This window comes from Labrus mixtus, chromosome 4 (genome assembly GCF_963584025.1).
Source record: "Labrus mixtus chromosome 4, fLabMix1.1, whole genome shotgun sequence".
Classification (NCBI taxonomy): domain Eukaryota; kingdom Metazoa; phylum Chordata; class Actinopteri; order Labriformes; family Labridae; genus Labrus; species Labrus mixtus.
This window is the reverse complement of record NC_083615.1, coordinates 21,880,846-21,902,130: the sequence shown is the minus strand read 5'-3', so window position 1 is coordinate 21,902,130 and position 21,285 is coordinate 21,880,846. Positions and strand designations below refer to the sequence as shown.

Genomic DNA, 21,285 nt, shown 5'->3' with positions numbered 1-21,285 from the left:
TGGGCTAAGACCAAAATACGGAGATGTGAGAGTGCCAACTACAAGTACCCAGGCTCCTTTCTGTGGTTTTGATTAAAACGCCCTGAGGAATTCTAAACAGGCCTCTTATTTCTTTCTCTGAGTTCAGGGCTTAATGTGTTGGAAACCTCGTCAGGGTTATAATGGGAGAGGGACGAGAGAGGAGGAGGCTGAAAGAAAATGAGAGGCTGTTTACAGATAAAGCCATTTACCATTTCTCGTTAATCAATTAACTCATTCATGCTTAATGAAAAGACTAATTAACTCCTGGTTAAAAGGTCATGGGAGGCCTGTGGAGGAGACATGGTGTAAGTGCTGAGAGCTCTCTGAAAAATAATAACAGTATGATAGCCCTACAAAAGACTTTTAAAATTAGTCCCTGCTCATTTAACGCAGTGTCATGCATTGATTAAATGAGGGGGGTATAAGTGAAAGCATTTAAAGATCTTTTTTCTTTTGTGGGTTTCTCTTATTTCTCATGCAGGTTTATTCTCCTGTCTCCTTTAACCTCTCTAACTTTTACGTTTTATTTTATTTTCACTCCATGTTCTTTCTTGATTGGGAGCACTTATTACCTAACCTTCAAACATCATATCGTGTAAAGTATGGCCTAAAGTAACTTAAACATGTACTAATGAGTAAACAAACTCTGTCTGTTACAGAAGAGGATTAAGGCCATTCAAACATTTTTGGAGTAATCATTTAATCTAAAGGGGTTTGGGTTCAATGTTCATTTCCTCTTTGCTAATAGCAAGCCAACAGGTGGTTGAGTTCTTCAGGCCCGAGTCAGGAGTGGACACTGTGGGGAATTGTGGTCACTGTCTTAATGCTGCGTTACCTAGGAGATTTACAGCAGCACAAACTCAAAACTGTCCTGCCTTGTTGTCAAACTGATCCCGGGGGTTTCAGGGGTAGTATTCGTCCCTGTCCAGCCCATCCCCAAAACCTCCTTAAAATGAATCTCAACTCCAACTGGCTTTGGACCAGATAACTAAATATGAGGCAATTTCCTCTTGCAGTTATATATCTTTTTACATTATATATAATATATGATATTTATTTATATATATTTTTTTAAGATTTGTCTTTGCTTTGTTTATATATTTATTTATTTCTCAGCCATTTGTATCCACATGTTCTAAGTTGAACATAGTTTGATTGTAAAGAACGCCTCAGCGGTAAGTGGTGAAAAATATGGAATGTGTAACATTGTTTAATAGTAACAATATAAATGAAATTTATTAACAGCTAATTAATTCCATTAACTCTGCTTCTGTTGTTCAATATCACTATCTGTATTTATAACATGCACATCCTGAATCCAAAATAAACTCAAAAATATTTGATTCTCTACTTAATTGTTATCATTTAAACCGGGGGTCTCCAACAGGTAGCTCGCGGGCAGGTTTTAAGTAGCTCGCCTATATGTTAATCGACTGTGTTAAAAAAAATAAATAATCTGATGACAGTAAATGCACCTCTTCCCACTATTCATATATTTGGCCCATAAGAACAAGTGTAAAGTAGTAGTGTTTTCTTGGACATTGATGTGAATTTTCAGCACCATAGCTTATATGTGGCACAATAAGAAGTGTCAAATATTCAGGTTTTTTTTCTTGGACCTTGATGTGAATTTAAGATTATTGATAAGCATTGGCTTATTGCAATTTCACACGTGAACAAACAGCAGCTTAATTCAGCTGATGTGTGCTATGTAAATAAATGCATGCGATTTGATGCAAGTAGCTTTTGGCCACTTTCAATTTTTTCAAAGTAGCTCTCAGATGAAGAAAGGTTGGAGACCCCTGATTTAAACTGATGCTAGTTTATAGTTTGATACAGCTTGAGCTTCATCTGACTGCATCAGAATGGTTTGAAAGCATTCCTGCATATAATGAGAATAATACCATCTCTCATCCAGGGAGAAAACATTGCTTGCATTTAATAATTATCATACGGATAAATTGAGATCAATCAGACTGTTGTGATGTGTGAATTGCGAATGATCATATCGCAATGTGAATAATTTCTCAGCCCTAATGGAGGGCAAAGTATGTTACAGTACTGCAATGGACATAATATATATTCACTGAAACTCAACAAAAGGTTTATTTGATGTGATTTAAAGCCTTCACTTGCTCCATCCTTCTTCTCCTCTCTCTTCCTCTGACTGTGCTGCTCACTTCTTTTAAAAATGTGGTGAGAAGGGAAGTTAGTGAGAGTGGGTAACAGTTGGACTTAAGTATACAAGGACCTTTTGAGTGAGAGAGAGACTCTATAAAAGAGGCAGTGAGGCATGCTGGAGGACAGGGAGTGATCCGCTGGCTCCTTCTACCTGAGAGTAAAAACAGAACTCACACACACACACACACACACACACACACACACACACACACACACACACACACACACACACACACGTACAAACACACACAAAACACCATACCAATGAGCTCTCAAGTGCAGCTGAGAGAAGTTGAGAGAGGGGCAATAACAATGGGCCCCTGGGGATACAGGGTGACCCCTAGGAGTCTATAATTCAGAAAGGGGTTAGCCAGTCATTCACACACTCACACAATCTCTCTGAACAGACTCACAGGGGCAAGACCGGCAGTTCATTATCACTGAGGAGAGGAAGAGGAGGAGGAGGAGGAGGGGGGGAGATAGGAGGAGGGCTGAAAGGAGGGGAAGGAAAGGGAAGAAAAGGGGAGAGTAAATAGATTTCCCTTGTGACTGAACACAGCAGAATAAGCTTCAGTTTCTACATTAACAACACTAGAGTCCAGAAAGAATAAAAAGAGCAAAGGTCAAGTCCATGGGGACCACTGATCTCTGAGGACTTGTGGAAGTCAGAAAAGAACAGAAAACAAATTGGATGTATTTCATGGTACATGGATGCAAAAATGTAAATTTCAATCACGAGTGGACAGATTTGCCACGTGACGCTCAGAGATCGTTAGTAGAGTAACATCCCCAATCTTTCTTCGGATTCATCGTCTTCTGAACTTGTCTCCTTTTTTGCCCTGATGATCCAACTATAAAATCTAATAGTCTGCAGCCAGCATGTCTCCCTTCTTCTGAGAGAGCTACTTTAAATAACATGATTATGTAAGCACACTATAACGTTTCATTTTATTTTAACATTTGGCTACAGTTCACTGTTTAGGTCAGTTGTCCTCATTCACTACTCATATTTATTCCTAAGCCCCACATATTTTTGAGTAAGAGTGTGAAAAAACAGAAATTCAAAAGTTGTTATGACTTTTTTTTTTTTTTTTGCGGGATAGAAGAAAAGGCTTTAGTTGGCCGAATTTGAAGAAGCCTTCGGGACTTGGGAGAGTCTTCGAAACACTGCTATGACGTAGTCAGACTTCAAATGTGCCCTCTGAAGGAAGCACCCCTTGAATTGAGACATGGTCTCTTTCTTTCTTTCTGTCTCCTGCTCGGTGTGTTATATTTGTGTGTAAGGCTGCTCTTCTTCCTCCTGCAGGGACAGTGGTACATGCCAGGCTTAGCAATTTGGAAACGGGCATCCGTACCATAGAATCCAATGATTAGCTTCCATAGCTAGTTCCCGTTAGCTGATGAACTGTAACTGTCTGCTTATCAGCCATAGAGGGGTTGCGGTACAACACCAGGAAGTCAGGGTGCCAGTCCAAAGGAAACCTGTAGCACTAAACTGACTCCATACTACCACTCCACCTTCCACCTTCCAAAGTGTTGCTCTGTTTGTAACCTGCATCAAATCAAACGCAGGCCTACATCAAGTGAAAATGCAAACTCACAGTAAACAGATTGTTTGACGAACTGGGCTTGCGTAATAAAGGAGGCGAGACTGAGCTGACACTGGACTGCCAGGGTATGAAAAAAAAGAAGTGCGATACAGTCATCAGAGTTCACACCAGTAAGGTGGAGTGTCACAGAAATAATGTGGTCATAAACTTAACAGTATGTTTTGTACTTTTTAATTGTAAAACCCTGTATCCAATTAATGCATGATGTCTCATAAACTACCTCGTCTCATAAATGCCTAAGGAGTGTTGTTGTGCCACCTGCTTTGAATCTGCGTGGCTTCCAGTGTTACAACTATTATAAGAATTCACATTTATATTATCATTATATAGTTGTTTTTACTAATATAACTCATATTTCTACTGTTATAATCCTCACTACTACTGAAAGTCAGTATTTTGTGTTTTTTTTATTGTTATTGCTGACAGTACGTCCCTCTTACTGTTATAGTCTCTCTCTCTCCCTCTGTCTCTCTTTTCCTGACTCGCTCTCTATCCCACAATCAGAGGCCCATTAGGTCGCAGCAGTTGGCTGTTCACCATTTTGTGGTTTGAAAATAAAGATTGATTGGTTAATATTACTGCTGAAAGCTCTATAAATTTGATTAATCCAATATCTGAGGTTCCTTCTGAAATATTGATGGGTATTTAGCTGTCATAGCTAATGCTTTGTTAGGTGATAAGAATATCCCCCTAGTGGACAGATTTGAAACATCTAAAAGATGATGGGAAAGAATGAGAAACACTGTTATTTAGTTGTGTTGACCCCCACACTGACAAATGCAGTATGGCTAGATAAAAATGATGAGTCATATATGTAACACAACCCCTACATACAACAACTTATGAACCCGTATGTGTGTGAGTGTGTGTCTTTACATGGTTCCTCGTGTCCGTGTGTGTTAGAAGATACCACACAGAGCTGTGACTAAAGGAGCAAAATACAGACATTTCACACACACACATTCTCACAGACACACACACATACTGCAGTTTTTCAGCTCATTAGGCAGAGGGTTGCGTGTCTAATCAGGTTTTGTATGGATGGTGCAGGGTCATTATGATCTAATTTCCCTTTAGAGGTTATTCAGCTGGGCAGAGAGGGAGGGAAGAGGAAGGAGGAGGAGGAAGGACAAGGATGGTCCCGATCTAACTGGAACTTGTGCAGCGTGTTTGGTCTTCACACTGATGAGAAAACATGATATCTGTGAAACACAACATGCGAACCATATGTAGAGAATTGTAGCATTCGATGGAAATGTTTTCTGTCCTTTGTTGCTGAACGTTTGCATCCCTTTAAAAAGTCATTTGTGGGATAAAAGTCCCAACATTAAAACATAAAACAATTGTTAAATCTGCATTAATCAGTACAACTTAAGTGAGCAAGAGGGAAACCGTGTATGTGCAGAGGTCCCATCAACAGATTAAAAGTTACCATCACTGTAACATTTTAGCATCCAGACTCTTTTTGTTTAAGTTTAAAAGCCTTTAATTTAATTATTTTGGTTATGAATTACTCCTTTTATGATCCAACTAATAGCAGAAGCAGGAAGTCATTTTTCCCACTTGAAGAAACTTGATGTTAAATCAAATACTTGAATAACAAATGGGTTTTAAAGTCATTCAAGAGTCGGAGACCCGAAAACCCAGAAAACAAATGTATCAGAAAAACTCTGGTTTTCTGTAAGTTCTCCAGACCTGTAGGGGGAGCTCTAAATGAAACAACTTGATTTTGGACCCAAGAGAGAGATCAGGGACTTAAACTGAGAAATGAAGTGTTTAGTAGACTACAAATGAGAGAGGAAATACTCTTATTGTAAAACAACAACAACCTATGTCTGCTATCCAGAGCACGCATTTAACTCATGCACTCACAGTTATAGAAGGTGTGATGACTCTTGTGTTAGTGTTTGTGATGTTTCCTATTGGCCTTCCTCCTCTACTCTGATGCTCTGGTGCACACAGGAGCAGCAGGAGCCAAATTTGTCAACAGAGCTGTCAATTATGATGTTGCATCCAGACATTTTTATGCATCAGATAACAAATAAAAACAAAACTATATGGACATAAATCAGCTTGTCACGAACTATAACTATGATGACATAAACCATGTTTGAGAAATATATATGCAGCCTCTTTTGAAAATGTGAAAGTTTGACCCATGTCTAATCTGTTAACATGAAGGAGGCAGAGCTTATGACCTATACTGCTTCCAGTGGGGGGGATTTCCAAATGTTTTGGCTTCACCTTGGGTCTCCCCCCCCCTCCCCCTCCTCTGTATGCCAGAAAACTTTGTCCATCCAGCAAACCAAAGCTCCTCATAGTCTCCATAACGTTCACCAAAATAGAGATCCCCTGATAAGTTTATTCTTTCTCTGAGGATGTTTGTATGTTTTTGACGATGAAAGATGACTAAATTTGTGATGCAAATCAACTACATCGCCTAAACTGACATTTCAGTTTGTTGTGGTGGACAAGAAAACTATCTGTCGGTTAGAATTGTGTCAAATGAAATCATGTTCTCTTCTTTGTAAATGTCAGCGTCACATTGAGGCCAACTGTCGCTAACTTTGGACCCTTCGAGCTGGTTAAAATTCCAAGCTGTTTTTTTTTTTTGGTGCAGGAACATGTATACATGGGGGTCCACTCCCTTTGTTGAAGTGTGTTAAATGGGTTAAAGAGTGGTGTCCAGAGGCAGCAGTGTGTGTCCTGCACAGCATGCAGGGATAAAGACTCCATATGTTACTGGTCAGTCGGCTTCAGCCCCCAGCCAGGAGGGCTGACCACCTGCCAATCAAACAGAGCTCACACAACAAAAGGAGGGAATCGGCCTGAGCCACCTACCCACACTTGCGCACACACACACACACACACACACACACACACACACACACACACACACACACACACACACACGCACACACGCACGAGCCTGGAGAAGAACGACAATTCTTTGCTTCTACCCACTTGTGTACCACCATTTCTGGACTTTGAAGGCGGTCTTGGAGAGGGGTAGCTGCTCTCCCTAGTGAATGTAAGTCTATGACAGCAGCGGGTCAATCAATAACTCGCCTAAATGTCTTTTGATTTTCAAGGCTTTTGTCATAGACCTACATTCATTAAGAGCCCTACCCCTCTCCAAGATGGTCACCATGTTGACGTAGGACTGCTCGTATGAACAGTAGCAACTAAGGCAGCATGTATGTGTATACATCTTTTGTGTAAGTATGCAGATTAACACAGATAGCATTAATCAAAGCAGTAAGGATCCAGAACACAAACTACAACAAGGACTTTAAAGACACTTCAACACTTTCTAAAGCTAAAGGATACTGCAGCATTTGGAGATAATTCTTTATTTATTTGTTTCAATTTGATTATTATCAAATAAAAAATATATTTCTGCCTATATACTGTAAAGATGGTAAATGGATTTGAGCTTGTATAGTGCTTTTCTAGTCACACCTACACATTCACACACAGATGGCAGAGGCTGCTACGTAAAATGTCCATCAGTATGAACTAATCCCATTCATACACATTCATACACAGGCAAGGAAGCAGCAGGAGCAACTTGGGGTTAAAGTCCTTGAGTTGTTTTTTTCGGATGCGTTTTTTGGGTCTGTAATCCGGAAAAAAAGTTACTCACAGACACCATGCACACTAATTCTGATGCATTTATTTTTCTATTAATTGAGTAAATTCCCAGTATGAGACAACATATCTCGTACCCATCACACAGAGTGATCAAGCAGTGAAGCTGATTTTGTGGTTCTTTCACTCCTTGAAAAAAAACAACAACAACAACAACGGGGTCCATCCACATGAAAACAAAACAAGCGAGGAAAGTTTCACCTGTCAATGATGGAGAGTTGATAAGGAGCTGCTGAATTATCCTGATTTCTTCCAGGTGTATTTCAGGATGTCCAGGAGTCCAGTTTGATAGGCTGCTCTCTATTCTGACCCTGAACAGCGGCTGGCAGTATGGTAGGGACACTACAGACATGCACACACACACACATACACACACACACACGCAGGGCGAGATGGAGGAAATCCAACCTGTTCTGAAAATATATTATGATGGACGAAAGATTCGGAGTCATGCTAACATGATTGACATAACATGAGATCTTAAAGAAAATGAAAGAAAAAAACGAACCTCAGTGTGCAATGGCCTTCAAGTGTCTTACCCAAGGACGGATCGGACATGTGGCGGGAGTTGGGGATCAAACCCCCGACCTTCCGATTGCCAGACCACTGACTGCCACTGAGCAGCTCAGTGATAAATAATCACCTCAAAACAAAACACAATAGTATGGATGATACAGACATTAAATCATGTCTACTTCCCAGAAATATCAATGAAGCCTCGTGTTTCTTTGTGAAGTAACTGTAGTGCAGTAAAATAACAGGTTGGCTCATGGAAACAACTGCAATGTAAAGAAAATGGTTACAAGTTGTGAAGTAGTGAAAAAGGGAGAAGAAACAGGAATGGTGTTTCCTCTCCTGCTTTAGAAAATGACTTAAACAAGGAATTCCACCTTTCCTAAGTTCGTCGTCGAGTGATTTCCCGGCAGGACCTTGTGTTTGCGTCTTCATCCGCTCCATTCCACAGACGCTTGCATTAATCTTTTGTAATAACACTTCACTTCTCTCGCTCGCCTATGCACGCTAGAATTGTGTTTATCTTTCCAAGCGCTTTGAGAAGTAATTCACGGACAATCATTCAGTGAAACTGCCCTGCCACCATGTAGCTCCACTCACATCAAAGCCTCTAAATGATGCCTTTCTTTTGACGCTGAATTTCAACCATTCCTAATTCTTGCGGGAGCTTTTGGCACATTTGATTAGGAGATTAGAAAAGATAAAGAAAAAAAACAAGTAATTGGTAGAAGAAGAAAAAAATCTGAAAAGCGGCTTTACGGGGTGATTATAGACAATTGTGTGCGCTGACAGAGGGCAGGGTGTGTGGCCGCCGTCTTCAAGTGCTACTTCACAGTCACACTCACATGTTTGACAGGATCTAAGCTCTGATCAGCTTGGAATGGTGGACAGGCCAAAAAAGACAAAAAACGTTTTGTTGTGAGACATTTGAGAGCTGCTATACAACCTGCATTCAGATGTGAGTCTGTATTATGTCATGTCAGAGGCATTTATGAAGATGCTGTAAGAGGGACCTGAGCCATAGGTTAGAATGAAACATCAAACTTATTCTCTTCCAGAAACTTCTGGAGATACACACCAGCGCTCCCATGACACAACAGCACTGGGTCCTGACCCGCGTTGTGGTCTGATCAGTTGACCTCAATTTGCACTTCAGATTCACAGCAAGAAGGCTTTAAAGTTAGAGGGGGGTCGAGTTGTGAGTGTCCTATGTGTTATTAAATAATTTAAAGATTCTGATCACAGAAGGAAGATATGGCTCATTTTTATGCCCGTACACTTTCCACTGTCACTGAATCAATGATTAACACTGTGCCCATAGCTGTGCACATACTGTAGTGGAAGAAGTCTACCAGGTGGAAGGTGATCCATTTGAAGAGGACTCCCTGTGTTTTTAAATGTGGAACTTAATGATTTAAAAGTATCAAAAAATTAAGTTTCACTTCGGCTGCTTTATCTGGCAGAAAAAAATGGGCAGTAATGGCTGCAATTAAATTCTTGAGGTGCATTCACTTTAAACTGTGTCTGACAGGCCCAGGTTAAAATGGAAATGAGCCTACGGCTACAGTCTGGCAATACTTAGGTTCATTAATGTGCACTGTCCCTTTATTAAATAATTAAAATAAATAAATACAATACATTTTTTATTCTAAATGTCTGCCAGTATCAGAGAGTTGATCAGAGATGTGGCACGCAAAGGAGAAAGAAGCAGGAATCCCCTCTCCCAACACACACACACACACACACACACACACACACACACACACACACACACACACACACACACACACACACACACACACACACACACAGTCAGACACACACACACACACACACACACACACACACACACACACACACACACACCACAGACGTAAAAAAAAAGACTGTTCCTATTCCTTGCTTTTTCATTTGTTCAAATTTGACACCATCAGATAAAGGGAGGGCTAATCTCCCCCAGAAATTAAAAAAAATGTCTAACCCTTTTTTCTTCACCAATTCATATTTATGATCTTATGTCCACTTTAGTGATTTATATTTTAAAGTATTAATCTGGTAATCTGGTGTATATTCATTCATTTGAATAGATTTACAAACATGTGGACTTAAACAGTTTTTGTGTTTCTGCAATAGTTTAGTCCTGAAGAAGTTCTGAAGCTGCAGCTATAAACAAGAAGCCTTAGCATGTAAAGTCCATACTGTATGTAGTTCTGTAATATATTGGATTTACTGTTTACGTGATCCCTACAGAGATAGACCTTTTAGTTCAAGTATAAGATGTTTTACATTTCACTTGCAGATAACAGGATTTTCCTTTCAATTAGTAGGCCTATACCTGATCTGCTAGGTTGTTGTTTTTTGTGACTGTAGACTTTGGATCCAACACAATATTTGTATTACACACTATGGAATGTTTTTCATTTTCTTAAAAGTTTAGTATTTTTGTTTTCGACCTGTCCCATACTGACACAGAATTGTCCCAGAGACAGGAGCATGGTAATATGAAATGGTTTGTTAATTTCTATAAAGTCTAGCAAAGTTGATTTTTGGAAGGTAATTAACCCTTTTAACATGATTTTTTTTATTGCGTATCTGAACTCTTAAGTTCTTAAGTTACCAAGATAGCAAGCTGTCCTCAAAACTCACGTTAGCTTTTATAAACTTGGAGAGTTGAAGAGCTGGAAGCAGCAAGAAAGATAATGGGAGACACAGAATGTGAGATTGAAAGAACGGCAGAACATTTAAATAAGAGACCTGGGATGTAGGCTAAGGCATCCTGCTAAATCAAAAAACTTGCAGACACACAGATGAGTAGTGATCTGTATGTTTGGATGTAACTGTTACAATGAAAAGTCTACTTTGATGTCAGATAAGTACACCATGAACATATTATTTAAGTTATGCGTTAAATTAATATTCTCTTGAATTAAGAAATAGAAGACACTTCCTCATGCTTGAAAGCACCAAGTCAAGTTCTGTATGTATTTTCTGTTTGTGTCTGTGTATCACTGTTTCTAATAAAACTCACAAGAGTGACATCACTTTCAGGAAAATAAATTAATTCCTTTTATTGATGTTTATTATAACTTTATACTGACAATGTGCAAGTAATTTTTGTACACGTTTAGATAAATGATAAATAGTGAAATAATTCCACACTCCCTTCTTTAAACTGATAGATGTGTCCTTTCTATTCAGTGCAGTGTGGCTGTGATTTGTAATTCAGTTTCATACACAAACAGTTTGGGTATTTGTAAGTCTTAAAATATAGATTTTTATGTATATTGCCCTATTAGGAATCTGGTTGTTAAAACTCAATAACATTTTTTTCCCCCATTCATTTATTGACCTCCTTTTATTTCAAGATGACAAAACACATTTTACTAAACTGCAAAAAAAAAAAAAAATCTGGTCAGGATTTTTCTCATAATTCCTAATGTGTCAGAAGTCTTGCTAAAGGTTGCAGTATTGAAAAAGCTTTTCTGTGGCCAGACATTTAAAAATAATTGAGGCTGACTATATTAATATTTGTTAATATAGGGAGGACTAGTTGTGACCTTGGTATTAGCTAATGGGGATAAAACATAGAAGTTGACTGGTTTTATTACCTCTGATCTCTGATGTCTAATTAATTTAGCAAATCATCTTCATTAAACTGATTGTGTCTATGAGGAGATGCATCATTTTACCACAAGGGGGAGCTCTGGGCATACTGATACAGTCTCCTGTATGCAATCCCTTTAATATACTTCAGAAATCCACACTGTTTAATAAGAAGCTGATGAAACTATTCTCACTTCATAAAAAAACCTTACAATTGACCCATATGGCTACAAACATACAGCAACCATTGGTACCTGTAATTTAGAAACATATCGCTAAAGTCTCACTGTGTCTCAGTCTGCAGTGCCTTGAATAATGTCTCTGATTCTCTGTGTGTCTGCCTGCAGTGTTTCACTGTGAGGGTCAATCTTCAGAGCAGCTTGATAGTCCTGCAGCCCTGAGGAAACATGTGACAGATATATTCAGCTGACAGCCCGGTGAAGACGGTGAAAAGATGCTACAGTTAACAATGCAGTCCTTTCATTAAAATGTAACATTCAGGATCAGAAAGATTAACGGTTGGTGTTCACACCTTCTGCGTAGAGCTGCAGCTGGCAGAAAGCAGAGCCTCTGCGGACATGGGCTCTGACTCTGGCAGCTTCGTTGGCAGCAACTGGTGGAGTCAACAGATCCAGGGCCTGTAGAGAAACAGGATGTTTAAATCCAACTATCAGCTATTCAGAAATCACACCAACTAATTGGAACCAGAGGAGTGAAGACTTTTTCCCCCCATAGGCATCAAGCAGTGGAGTAAAGCTACAGACCTGAGAGGAGTCCTCAATGGCCTTGTGGAGGTTTCTTAACTTCAGATGACACGCTGCCCTGTTTGAATACAGAGCCGGGATCTTCCTGTTGAGCCTGATAGCCAGGCTGTAAGCGTTCACTGCCCCGAGGTAGTCCCCGGCCGCAAAACATTTACTAAAAAGAGAGATTTCAGGTTATTCCATAGTTCAGATAAAAAAACAAAAACTTGGCACTGTCAAACAGATCTGAGAGCAGACTCGACTCACTCTCCTTTGTCCTTTAACCAGTCCGGATTCCTCTGCTCCTCCTTCAGGTCATTTAGTTCTTCTACATCTGCATGTACTGCACGCCTTGCCTCGGCTTGTTTTTGGAGCCACTGGTTGGTTAAAAGATCAGACAAAAGGAATATGAGCGCTAATTTCAGAAGCATGAGGGACACTACTTTGATTAGAGGAATTCTATTTTTAGGGAATGTTCAATACTTCGACAATGTCTTCAATTAGAGCCTTTAAACTACAAGCTATTTTTCCCTGCTTACTCTGAACAAATGAAACCCAACAGAATCTGTGCCATGTCTCTTCAACGACTAAATAATAAATACAGTGACTAAAAAAGTGTAAACACACACTAGATTTGAGACATAACCAGATACATTTTTTACTGGCACTTTGATTCATACAATCAACACTCTCTCTGACCTCTATAACCAGAATGGTTTTGAGGACAGCTGACATACAAATGTCGTCACCAAGCTCATCATCATCATACATTTACAAAGAATAAAGCGATTTGTAGTTGTGGTTTTGTACATAAATGAAAGTGAGGGGAAATCCTGTACTGTATGTAAAAAATGTGTCAGGACAGGTATTTCCTTGACAACATAACACAAAGGATCCATACAAATAAGTCATCAAACACAACATTTTAAAGATGGCGGACAAGCAACAGAGTCAGACGCTATGATGACAGGCTTTTCTTTTGTATCATGCTACGTTAAATTTGACAAATTCACAGTATTCACGCACACCTGTCGCAGGATATAATCGTTTTTCCTCCCACACACATGCTTTAAATCATTCAAGAATATTGTCTTCTCTCGCCTAACCATGACTTCTTGCGGCAAATTTATCAAGGGGTTAGCAGAAAAAAAGGATAAAAAAAAGTCAGGGTGAAATGTTTGTCTGTTTGCAGGTCACCCCAGAAAGATTTGGGGACATTTCCAGGAGACTTTTAGCGGGTGTGAAAAGGACTTTAAAGACCTTTCGTCAATGAAAGATGAAGATGATTTTTTTGTATTTTTCCATCTACTGTTTTTCTCTGTTGCAGAAAAGAGGCCTTGATCAGTGAGAATGTTTGTGAAGAAGATGAGAAGACGCACTCACCTCTTCCTCTTCTTGCACTCTTGACTCCCTGAGGGCTGTTGGAAAAACTCGAGGAGTAAAGCTGACTTGAATGTTTCCAACAGTTCTTGGAGCAGGCAGGTCTGCTTGATTCTTCTTGCTGTTTTCAGCACCTTTACTTTTCGGTTCTAAATTTAAGAATGTGTTCATTAATATACTAGAGTTAACCAATGACATTTGAGCAGAGTGGAAATGACTTACTTGGTTTGACCTTTCCTCCACCTGAACATCCTTTTTCCTGCTTAGCCACAACTTGCACTGTGCTTCGATTTTCTCTCTGACTTTGAAGTTTTGGTTGAGTTTCTTCTTCTAACTTGTCTTTCTGTCTCAGCTGCCACGCTGCCAGCTCGGCACTGGTTTTCTCTCGCTCAGTGTCCTTCATTTTCTGGATACTGTCCCTTTCCTCCTGTTCGAGCTGAAAAAAAAGTAAAACATTTTATAAACCTTTGTAGATGTAATATCAGGAGGTCATTTTGGAATGGGTGAAGGGATTCATCAGGCGATGTTGTGCTACTGAGTATGTTACCTTCATCATTGTTTCCAGTGCATATTTTTTCTCTGCATGCTTTTTCTCTGCGTTGGATTTGGACTCTGAAGAAAGCTTTTCCTGGTATTTCAACAGAGCCCTTTCTCTGATCCCCTTCTTTGTTTCTTTGTCATCTGAAACACAGTGAGTCAAAGAAGAAGTTTTAGTTATGTGAATGGTTTCATTGTTCTGTATGGGTTACAGGGAGCAAAAACAACATGCTTGACAAGTATAAAATTATGATTATGCATAATATTTATCTATGAATTATTCCTATTGACAAATTAACTGATACGTTCATGGCCCCTAATTCAACTGATAAATACTCTGGACTGCCCTTTTTAGCATCACAAACCATAAAAAGCATCTTTAAAAACTATGATACATCATTAGATGGCCATTGGGAGAAAAGGAAGGACATTGTGAAAAGTTAAAGGAGACAAAAACAAGGTGAGCTGGATGTTACTTACTTGTACTTAACATCAGATGGTCCCACAATTTGTTGGTTTTCTTCTGCACACTGATCAGTGCAGCCCCGTCTCCAACCCTTGCTGTGCTTCTGGCATCATCCACAGGTTCAAACAGGAAGGCTTCAAATAAATAAGGTGGGTAATGTACCTGCAAGACAAGACAGTGGGATACAAATGTTTTATACCTCTTCAATGATGAGAAACACAAAACCCTATGAACTTTATGTGTTTCTTTATACACATAGATACAAGATAAAACACAGCAAGAATGAGTGTAGGAAGATTGTTTGAAGTGCTACTGATATAAAGGCTAAAACGAGTGGCCTTACAATCTTTACCTTGATGTATTCATCTGTAGATATGATGTCCACTTTGCCGACTGTGGCTCCTTTTAAAGGCACACTGATGTAGACCGTCGAGTCTGTCTGTGTCCATGAGTAGTCTGTGACTAGCAAAGGCATCTTCGGCAGGCTACAGCTAACCTGTCAATGGTTGTAGTTCTGTTAGCGGCTAGGAAGTGGTTTCACAGTTAGTCTTAACTAGTAATGTATAGTAACTTAAAAGTGACGATGTATTCGGGCTAATAACTTACTTCTGCTAAAAAATGCTAAACGTTGTGAACGGCAAACCCTAGTTTGGAGCATGGCGTCTTGTTACTATGGTGACCAAAGAGCCATCGTGTTGCCTTCATGATTATCGGAAAAATAAGAGACGAAGGTTACACTGAATAAGTCTAGACAAGGGATAACATTTTTCTGCTTGCTCTAACTCACTCCAGCTATAATTGTGAAACGGTTATATCTTGATTTGAAAAACCTTTATTTAATATGTGAAAAAGGATACATTATAATAATAATAATAATAATAATAATAATAATAATAATAATAATAATATTTAAAGATGGGTCTGCAGGCCAGATAGCTTAATATCTGTTTAAATTGCATATATAGCATTTATCTTATGGATATTGTGATTCGACAAAACACTTAAAACCCATTATTACTCTTTCAGGAGCTTTCAACATTATCACAACATTTTAATAATACACTTGTTTTTTAATTGATTTTATATAGTGACAGTGCACATTAATGAACAAAAACATGTAAATATGCCAGATTATAGTCATAGGCTAATGTCCACCTGTAGTCCCTTGGCAGGTTGGTGGTACAGACAAGTAGTAGACAAAATTACAGTTTAGTACACATCAGTTTCCTCTCTTAGGACAAAGTTAAATTCATCAAATATAGTGCATGTTAATCAAAACTGACAAAAATCAAAAGAAGCCTTAAAGCAAAAATTAGGCTCTCATGATTGTATATAAGCTTCTGCATACCAGTGATGATGCAGTTTTCATACATCAGTATTGTTTCCACAGAATGACTGTAACTGGCCAGGAAAGGAAAAATATTGATGTACTCAAAATATTGTTAAATACAGTGGTGAGCACCTTGAGTGTTCAGTTTGTTTGAATTGTCCACCTGCTGCATTTTAAAATGTATTTTGTTAAAGAATCCCAAAATCAAAGGAACTTCACGACATTACATTGTTCAACCTCTACACAATCAATGCTCTCTTCCATCCTGGCAATCAGTGTCAGAGTCCCTTTTATCTGAGTATCACAGAGATAACAACAAGGCCACCGATGGTAACACAATAGCCACGGCTGTTGTAAAGCTGTACTATTCTTGCTCACATACTGGACTCTATTGTAAACTCTGATGTCATATCACATTTTCTTATCAGCAACCCATAAATGTATTAAAGCCCTTTAAAGTGTCTAACATGTTGTTCTCTGAAGGCTTTTAACAATGCAGTTTATCTCGCTGGAGAGTTTATATCATGTGAGATAAACCTATAACATGACTGTAGTGTGTATCCTTCTTTATTTTTTTTTCATTCTGTAAGCGTTATGTGGCCTTTCTGTACACGGTTGTTCAAAGGCAGTGGTCTTTTAGTCCTTATATTTAAAGTGGCATTGTTATTTTAAAATCTGAGTTCTTTTAGTCATAATGTCCAAACTTCTTATCTTGCCTTTAGTCACTTGCATAGGTGTATGGAAAGTTCTTGACGCATAAAAAATAAACAAATGTCCTTTCTGATGTTCCAGTTTATTGTCACATATGAAGCAGAGACAAACCGTGATGATGATATGATGAGTTGTTATTTCCGAGATCATACTGTTGGTTGTCGTTCTTTTGTTATGTTAAATAGCCTACTTGCGTTATGTTGTGTTACGGTAAGAACCGTATGTTCCCACCACCTATGCCCTCTTTTCCTGTTCACCTGTGACATACAGTATAAACACTCAACCAACCACCTGACCAATTACACCAAATGATCAATTATCACCACCTAGTGTCAATAAACATATAAACAAAAGCCATTGAAATACAACACATAAATACACACACACTATATTGGCTCCTACAATGACCAACACAGTAGCTGCTTGAAATACACATAGTGTTTACCATACAGGGCTTTGACCATTGCAACATTGTGAATGTAAAAAACCTGTTTCAGGGTCAGCATGAAAAGAAATGGGATAATAACACCATCCACACCTTTACAGATGCTCCTAAACAAACATTCGGGTTAACTGCGTGTGTGAATGCAAAGACCACATTTCTTGCATGTCTGAAATTTTGGTTGTGCAACTCTACTCACTTGCAAAGAGCCAGGGGCTTCAGGGCTTTTTCCCCATTGCGCAGGGCAGACAGCATCTAAAAGCACCATGGCAACAGCAGGCATGTCTGTTTGATGTGTCTTCCCCCTACAATAATGAAAGAGAAATGTTTGCAGGAAATAGCTGCTGACCTGTCTGCCTGGGAATATTGGTTATGATTTAACAGCTTACTTTTCTTGTGTTGGTGATGCTAAAATTAAGATTTAGATTAAGACAAATTAAGATTTTACTTTAACTCCCATCTGTGGGAGTTTTCAATGGCAACTTAAACCCCCTGATTTAACAGGTGCACTCAGGTTATGGATCTGTGTGTAGTCTGTGTGTGTGTTTGTAGGTGAAGCTTCTGTTGCTTGTTACATGTTGTGCGTCTTGTGCTTCAGAAACGCTCTAACGCGATGTAAAATCACACACTGGCACACCAATATTACGCTGTTGCGGAGTCAATATAAGAGCTAAATGTCATAGTGACAGCTGAGCTTTGTTACTGTGCTGTTGCAGAGTTGCAAGTTGCGGGCTTGTGACTTCTACAGAGTCCATTTTTACATCATGCCCCCCCCAACCCGTCTGCCGGAGATAATATCAACCAGAATAGTGTGAAAGAGCAACTCATGAAGATTTCAGGGACACACTGTGCTGAATTATCTGGAAATGTTTTAGAAGGGCGTGAGTGGAAAGAGCTGAATGGAAACAAAGTTTCTTATCATGATTTACCCTCATCTCTCATGACATAACTGTTCTACCAAAACAATATATTGTTGTACAACTGTTGGATATAAAGAGAAGATTGTCTTCAGAGTAGCCTTAAGTATCTGTTAAAATGTCTATATTTTCTTCTTTTCTAGAATTGGTACTTGTTAAACACTCTGCTTGGTTAGGTTGAAGCACCAAAAGGACTTGGATCTGTTCTCTAACGCATGATGTTCACATGAATGTTTACTTGCTGTTTCACATGCGGGACTCAAAGCAAGATCTCCTGGGTGAAAGTCCAGCGTTGTCTGACCCATCAGTTGCCCCTGACGACCACTCTGTGTGGGCTTTATCTGTATTTCTGCTCTATCACATGACTTCCCAAGTGCTGAACGGCTCTAGTATTTGCACTGCGGTGGCTCATACTGCTGTTGATGGGTTAACACGGGTTAAAAAATCTGCTAACTGTAAGAAACTAAAAAGTTCTTTGTGTGTCAGTTCAGATGCTGTGGGGTTAACATGGGTTATGTGTATAAAAGTGCATGACTTTTGAAAGACGGGCTAATGTTCCCTTTTCTTTCATGACTCATGCAGAAAGTTATTAGTATGATTGATGATCAATTGATCATACTGTTCTCATTACCTTATCATTCAGAATTAATTCCATTTCTGTTATTAAGTAACTAAGATGATTATCCACTCTGGAGTAAAGGTCCTCAATGGTTTCACATCTTTCCTCGCAACTACTTACATTTTTCCCTCATTAATATATAAAAGACATTTTACATTGCCCAAATACAACTGGACATTTAAGATACATGTAAACATGTTAGTACAACGTAAATCTTACCAAGTCTAATTTCTTGAAGTTAGACTATAGATGATGTGGGTGGATGTCAATTTACTCTTTCCTTTGTATACCTCAATCTGCCCTAAATTGGGATAGGTGTTCTGTGCATGCTCCACTGTTTCCATAAAGGGCTCCTACCAGGGAGTCGAATGGCATAAATGGGTAGAAGAAAGCAGGAAAGAAAATGAGATTAGATGAACCATGCATATTTTATAACAAGTCAAAGACTTTCAAATATTAAGCTGTCATTTCCACCATATCGCCAGTGAAATCAGCTGTATCATCCACTATACACTCTTGCCAAAGTGCTACATAACATGTACAAGTCGTGTCTGATTGTTTGAGCTGGGAGGAAGAGCAGGAGGTGGATGGAGAGATAAGGAGATGCAGTAACCGGCAAGGTGAAGGGCTGCAGATGGATGTAATCTTTGATAACTCCTCTCCCCCTCCTGTTCATGATGACTGTGCTTTATTGCTGAGTGATCATAAAATGACATCCATAAAAAAAGGATTATCTAAAAACTGCCCCTCTGTTAATGTGTAACCACCGATGGAACATCTGATACATCACTCTGAAGATAAAGAGAACAACAATTTAGAGATCAATAAAGAGATTCAGCTAAAGGAAACCGTTTAGTGATTATAAATGCTTTTTAAAAAAATTTTTTTTTACAAAGAAACCCTACGGTTTTATCATCAATCCCCAATTTATCCTCCACATTTACACAACATTTTGACTTAATTATAACACAAAATTCATTTTGTTCTTGTCTTTCAACAAGAACTGTAACTGACATCTTTTAAAGGGAAAGTAAGTCAGTTTAAATCGTAGGCCAACCTACAATTGCCTACTTTGCATTAGATAATATAAACATACAGTACGTAGATATCTGTCTGACACAAACAAAAGCACTACAATTTATGTTATGTAGAAGACAGCAACTTTGTTTTTGAGCTGATCATCTGTTCAGTCATAGGTCTAAGTATCAACATTACTTTCTACTAATGTTTTGAGTGTAACTAAGTAGTTTCACATGTAGATTATATACAAGAAGTGAACGTAGCCAATGGGACATTATTACACACCATTATGTGGAGCATAGTTTTAAGGTTTGAGTTTGACATTCTGACAGTCACCATATTGTTTATTTGTTGCCAGAAGTCACCATATTGGAAAGAGGAGGAGGAGTTATCAGCTAGTGGTAGCATGGTTTAAACAAAAATGAACAATAAAAATGAAAAGCCAACCTTGAATTGTGTTTGAGTTCAACACAAACAAGACACCTTACAGGCTGCACTCATAGTAATTTGAAACAAGTAGCTGTGCCCTAAAGTAAATTCTGCTTTATTCTTAGCTCTGTTGTTAATGGGAAGATCATTTCCAAAATGACCATCATGCCGAATTATATAGAGGAAAGAAAATTAAAGATTGGGACCATTAAATCTTCGGGAGAACTGGTATCTGGGGTTACAAATAACCTCTAAAGTATAGGGTCAATTTCTCATTGACTTATGCAATCAAATTTCTTTTTGCAACAGTTGGGGTCGCCCCATTTAAGAGAAAAAGAAACTTTGGCATCTGCTTCTCTTCTCTTATCAGACTCAGACATTAAGCTACATCAACTTTTATGAAGAGGCTTTGGTATCACACAACATGTGAACAAATGACTCAGCAAGGTAGACTGTCATCAAAACATCAAGAGTTATATCTCCTTGTAAAGCAAACCATTGTGCTTGCTTCAGCAACATCATTGCAGATGAAATTGTCCTTCCTTTCTTGTGCATGCGACATTCAAGAATTAAAAAAAAAAAAGAAATGACCACAAGTAAGGCACTTCTTGACTTATTGCCCACATTTTTGAGCTGTAGAACCATAACCGCACCAATGTCATCAAGGTGAAACCTAAAGTTTATAATTCCAGAAAAACTAAAAACCAAAGGTGATGGCTCATCATTTGTCTGACTGAATGTGTTCATTTGAAAAATAAAAGAAGAGTTGTTGTAAATGGTCATTGGTTGCTGTGACTTTTTTTGATCCTCTGCCCAATTTGTTTTAAAGCTTTTTGAATTACTCTCCTCTAAAGCTGTTTTTTAAAACTTTTTTTATATAAAACGTTTTCTTACTTTGTTACGTCCATTTCAAATGTCTTGTTGATAAAATACAGAGACTCAACTTCTACATTAAGTTAACTAAATTGTCATCTTAAACTATAAAAAGGTTTGGTGATTACCAGCATGACTGTGACAGACTCAGTTTTGTTTTCCCCAGGTGAAACCTGTATTTACAATCCCACTGTTAATGTGTCACTTGGTGCATAGATAGGAGGGGAAATGGCTACATA

At 38.6% G+C, this 21,285-nt stretch overlaps 2 protein-coding genes across 3 annotated transcripts in view; both read right to left on the bottom strand.

Moving 5' to 3' along the window:
- The window catches only part of LOC132973117 (zinc finger protein 3-like), a 260,609-nt gene that overhangs the window by 67,296 nt on the left and 172,028 nt on the right, over positions 1–21,285 (bottom strand). The gene's annotated exons all lie outside the window — the stretch shown is intronic.
- dnaaf4 (dynein axonemal assembly factor 4) lies at positions 11,015–21,273 on the bottom strand. Of its 2 annotated transcripts, XM_061036368.1 has the most exons (12): positions 21,068–21,273; positions 19,015–19,077; positions 17,388–17,493; positions 15,058–15,201; positions 14,720–14,867; positions 14,250–14,383; positions 13,925–14,138; positions 13,706–13,851; positions 12,590–12,699; positions 12,344–12,497; positions 12,112–12,217; positions 11,015–11,976 (listed from the first exon to the last, which is right to left on the bottom strand). In XM_061036368.1, exons 3-12 carry the CDS (start codon positions 17,469–17,471, stop codon positions 11,873–11,875), a joined length of 1,344 nt encoding a protein of 447 aa, XP_060892351.1. In that variant the 5' UTR covers positions 17,472–17,493; positions 19,015–19,077; positions 21,068–21,273; the 3' UTR covers positions 11,015–11,872. The 2 variants fall into 2 exon arrangements, with proteins under 2 accessions (XP_060892351.1, XP_060892352.1); XM_061036369.1 differs by lacking the exon at positions 15,058–15,201 and having other exon boundaries at positions 21,068–21,272.

What these genes read in the sequence shown, in the direction of transcription:
- dnaaf4 (XM_061036368.1), bottom strand. Translation starts at nt 17,471, where the DNA reads ATGCCTGCTGTTGCCATGGTGCTTTTAGATGCTGTCTGCCCTGCGCAA. An exon ending in TGGAGGAAAGGTCAAACCAA is followed by an intron (nt 13,852 to 13,924) that starts GTAAGTCATTTC and finishes TCTTAAATTTAG; the next exon opens with AACCGAAAAGTAAAGGTGCT. An exon ending in TGGTTAAAGGACAAAGGAGA is followed by an intron (nt 12,498 to 12,589) that starts GTGAGTCGAGTC and finishes CTCTCTTTTTAG; the next exon opens with TAAATGTTTTGCGGCCGGGG.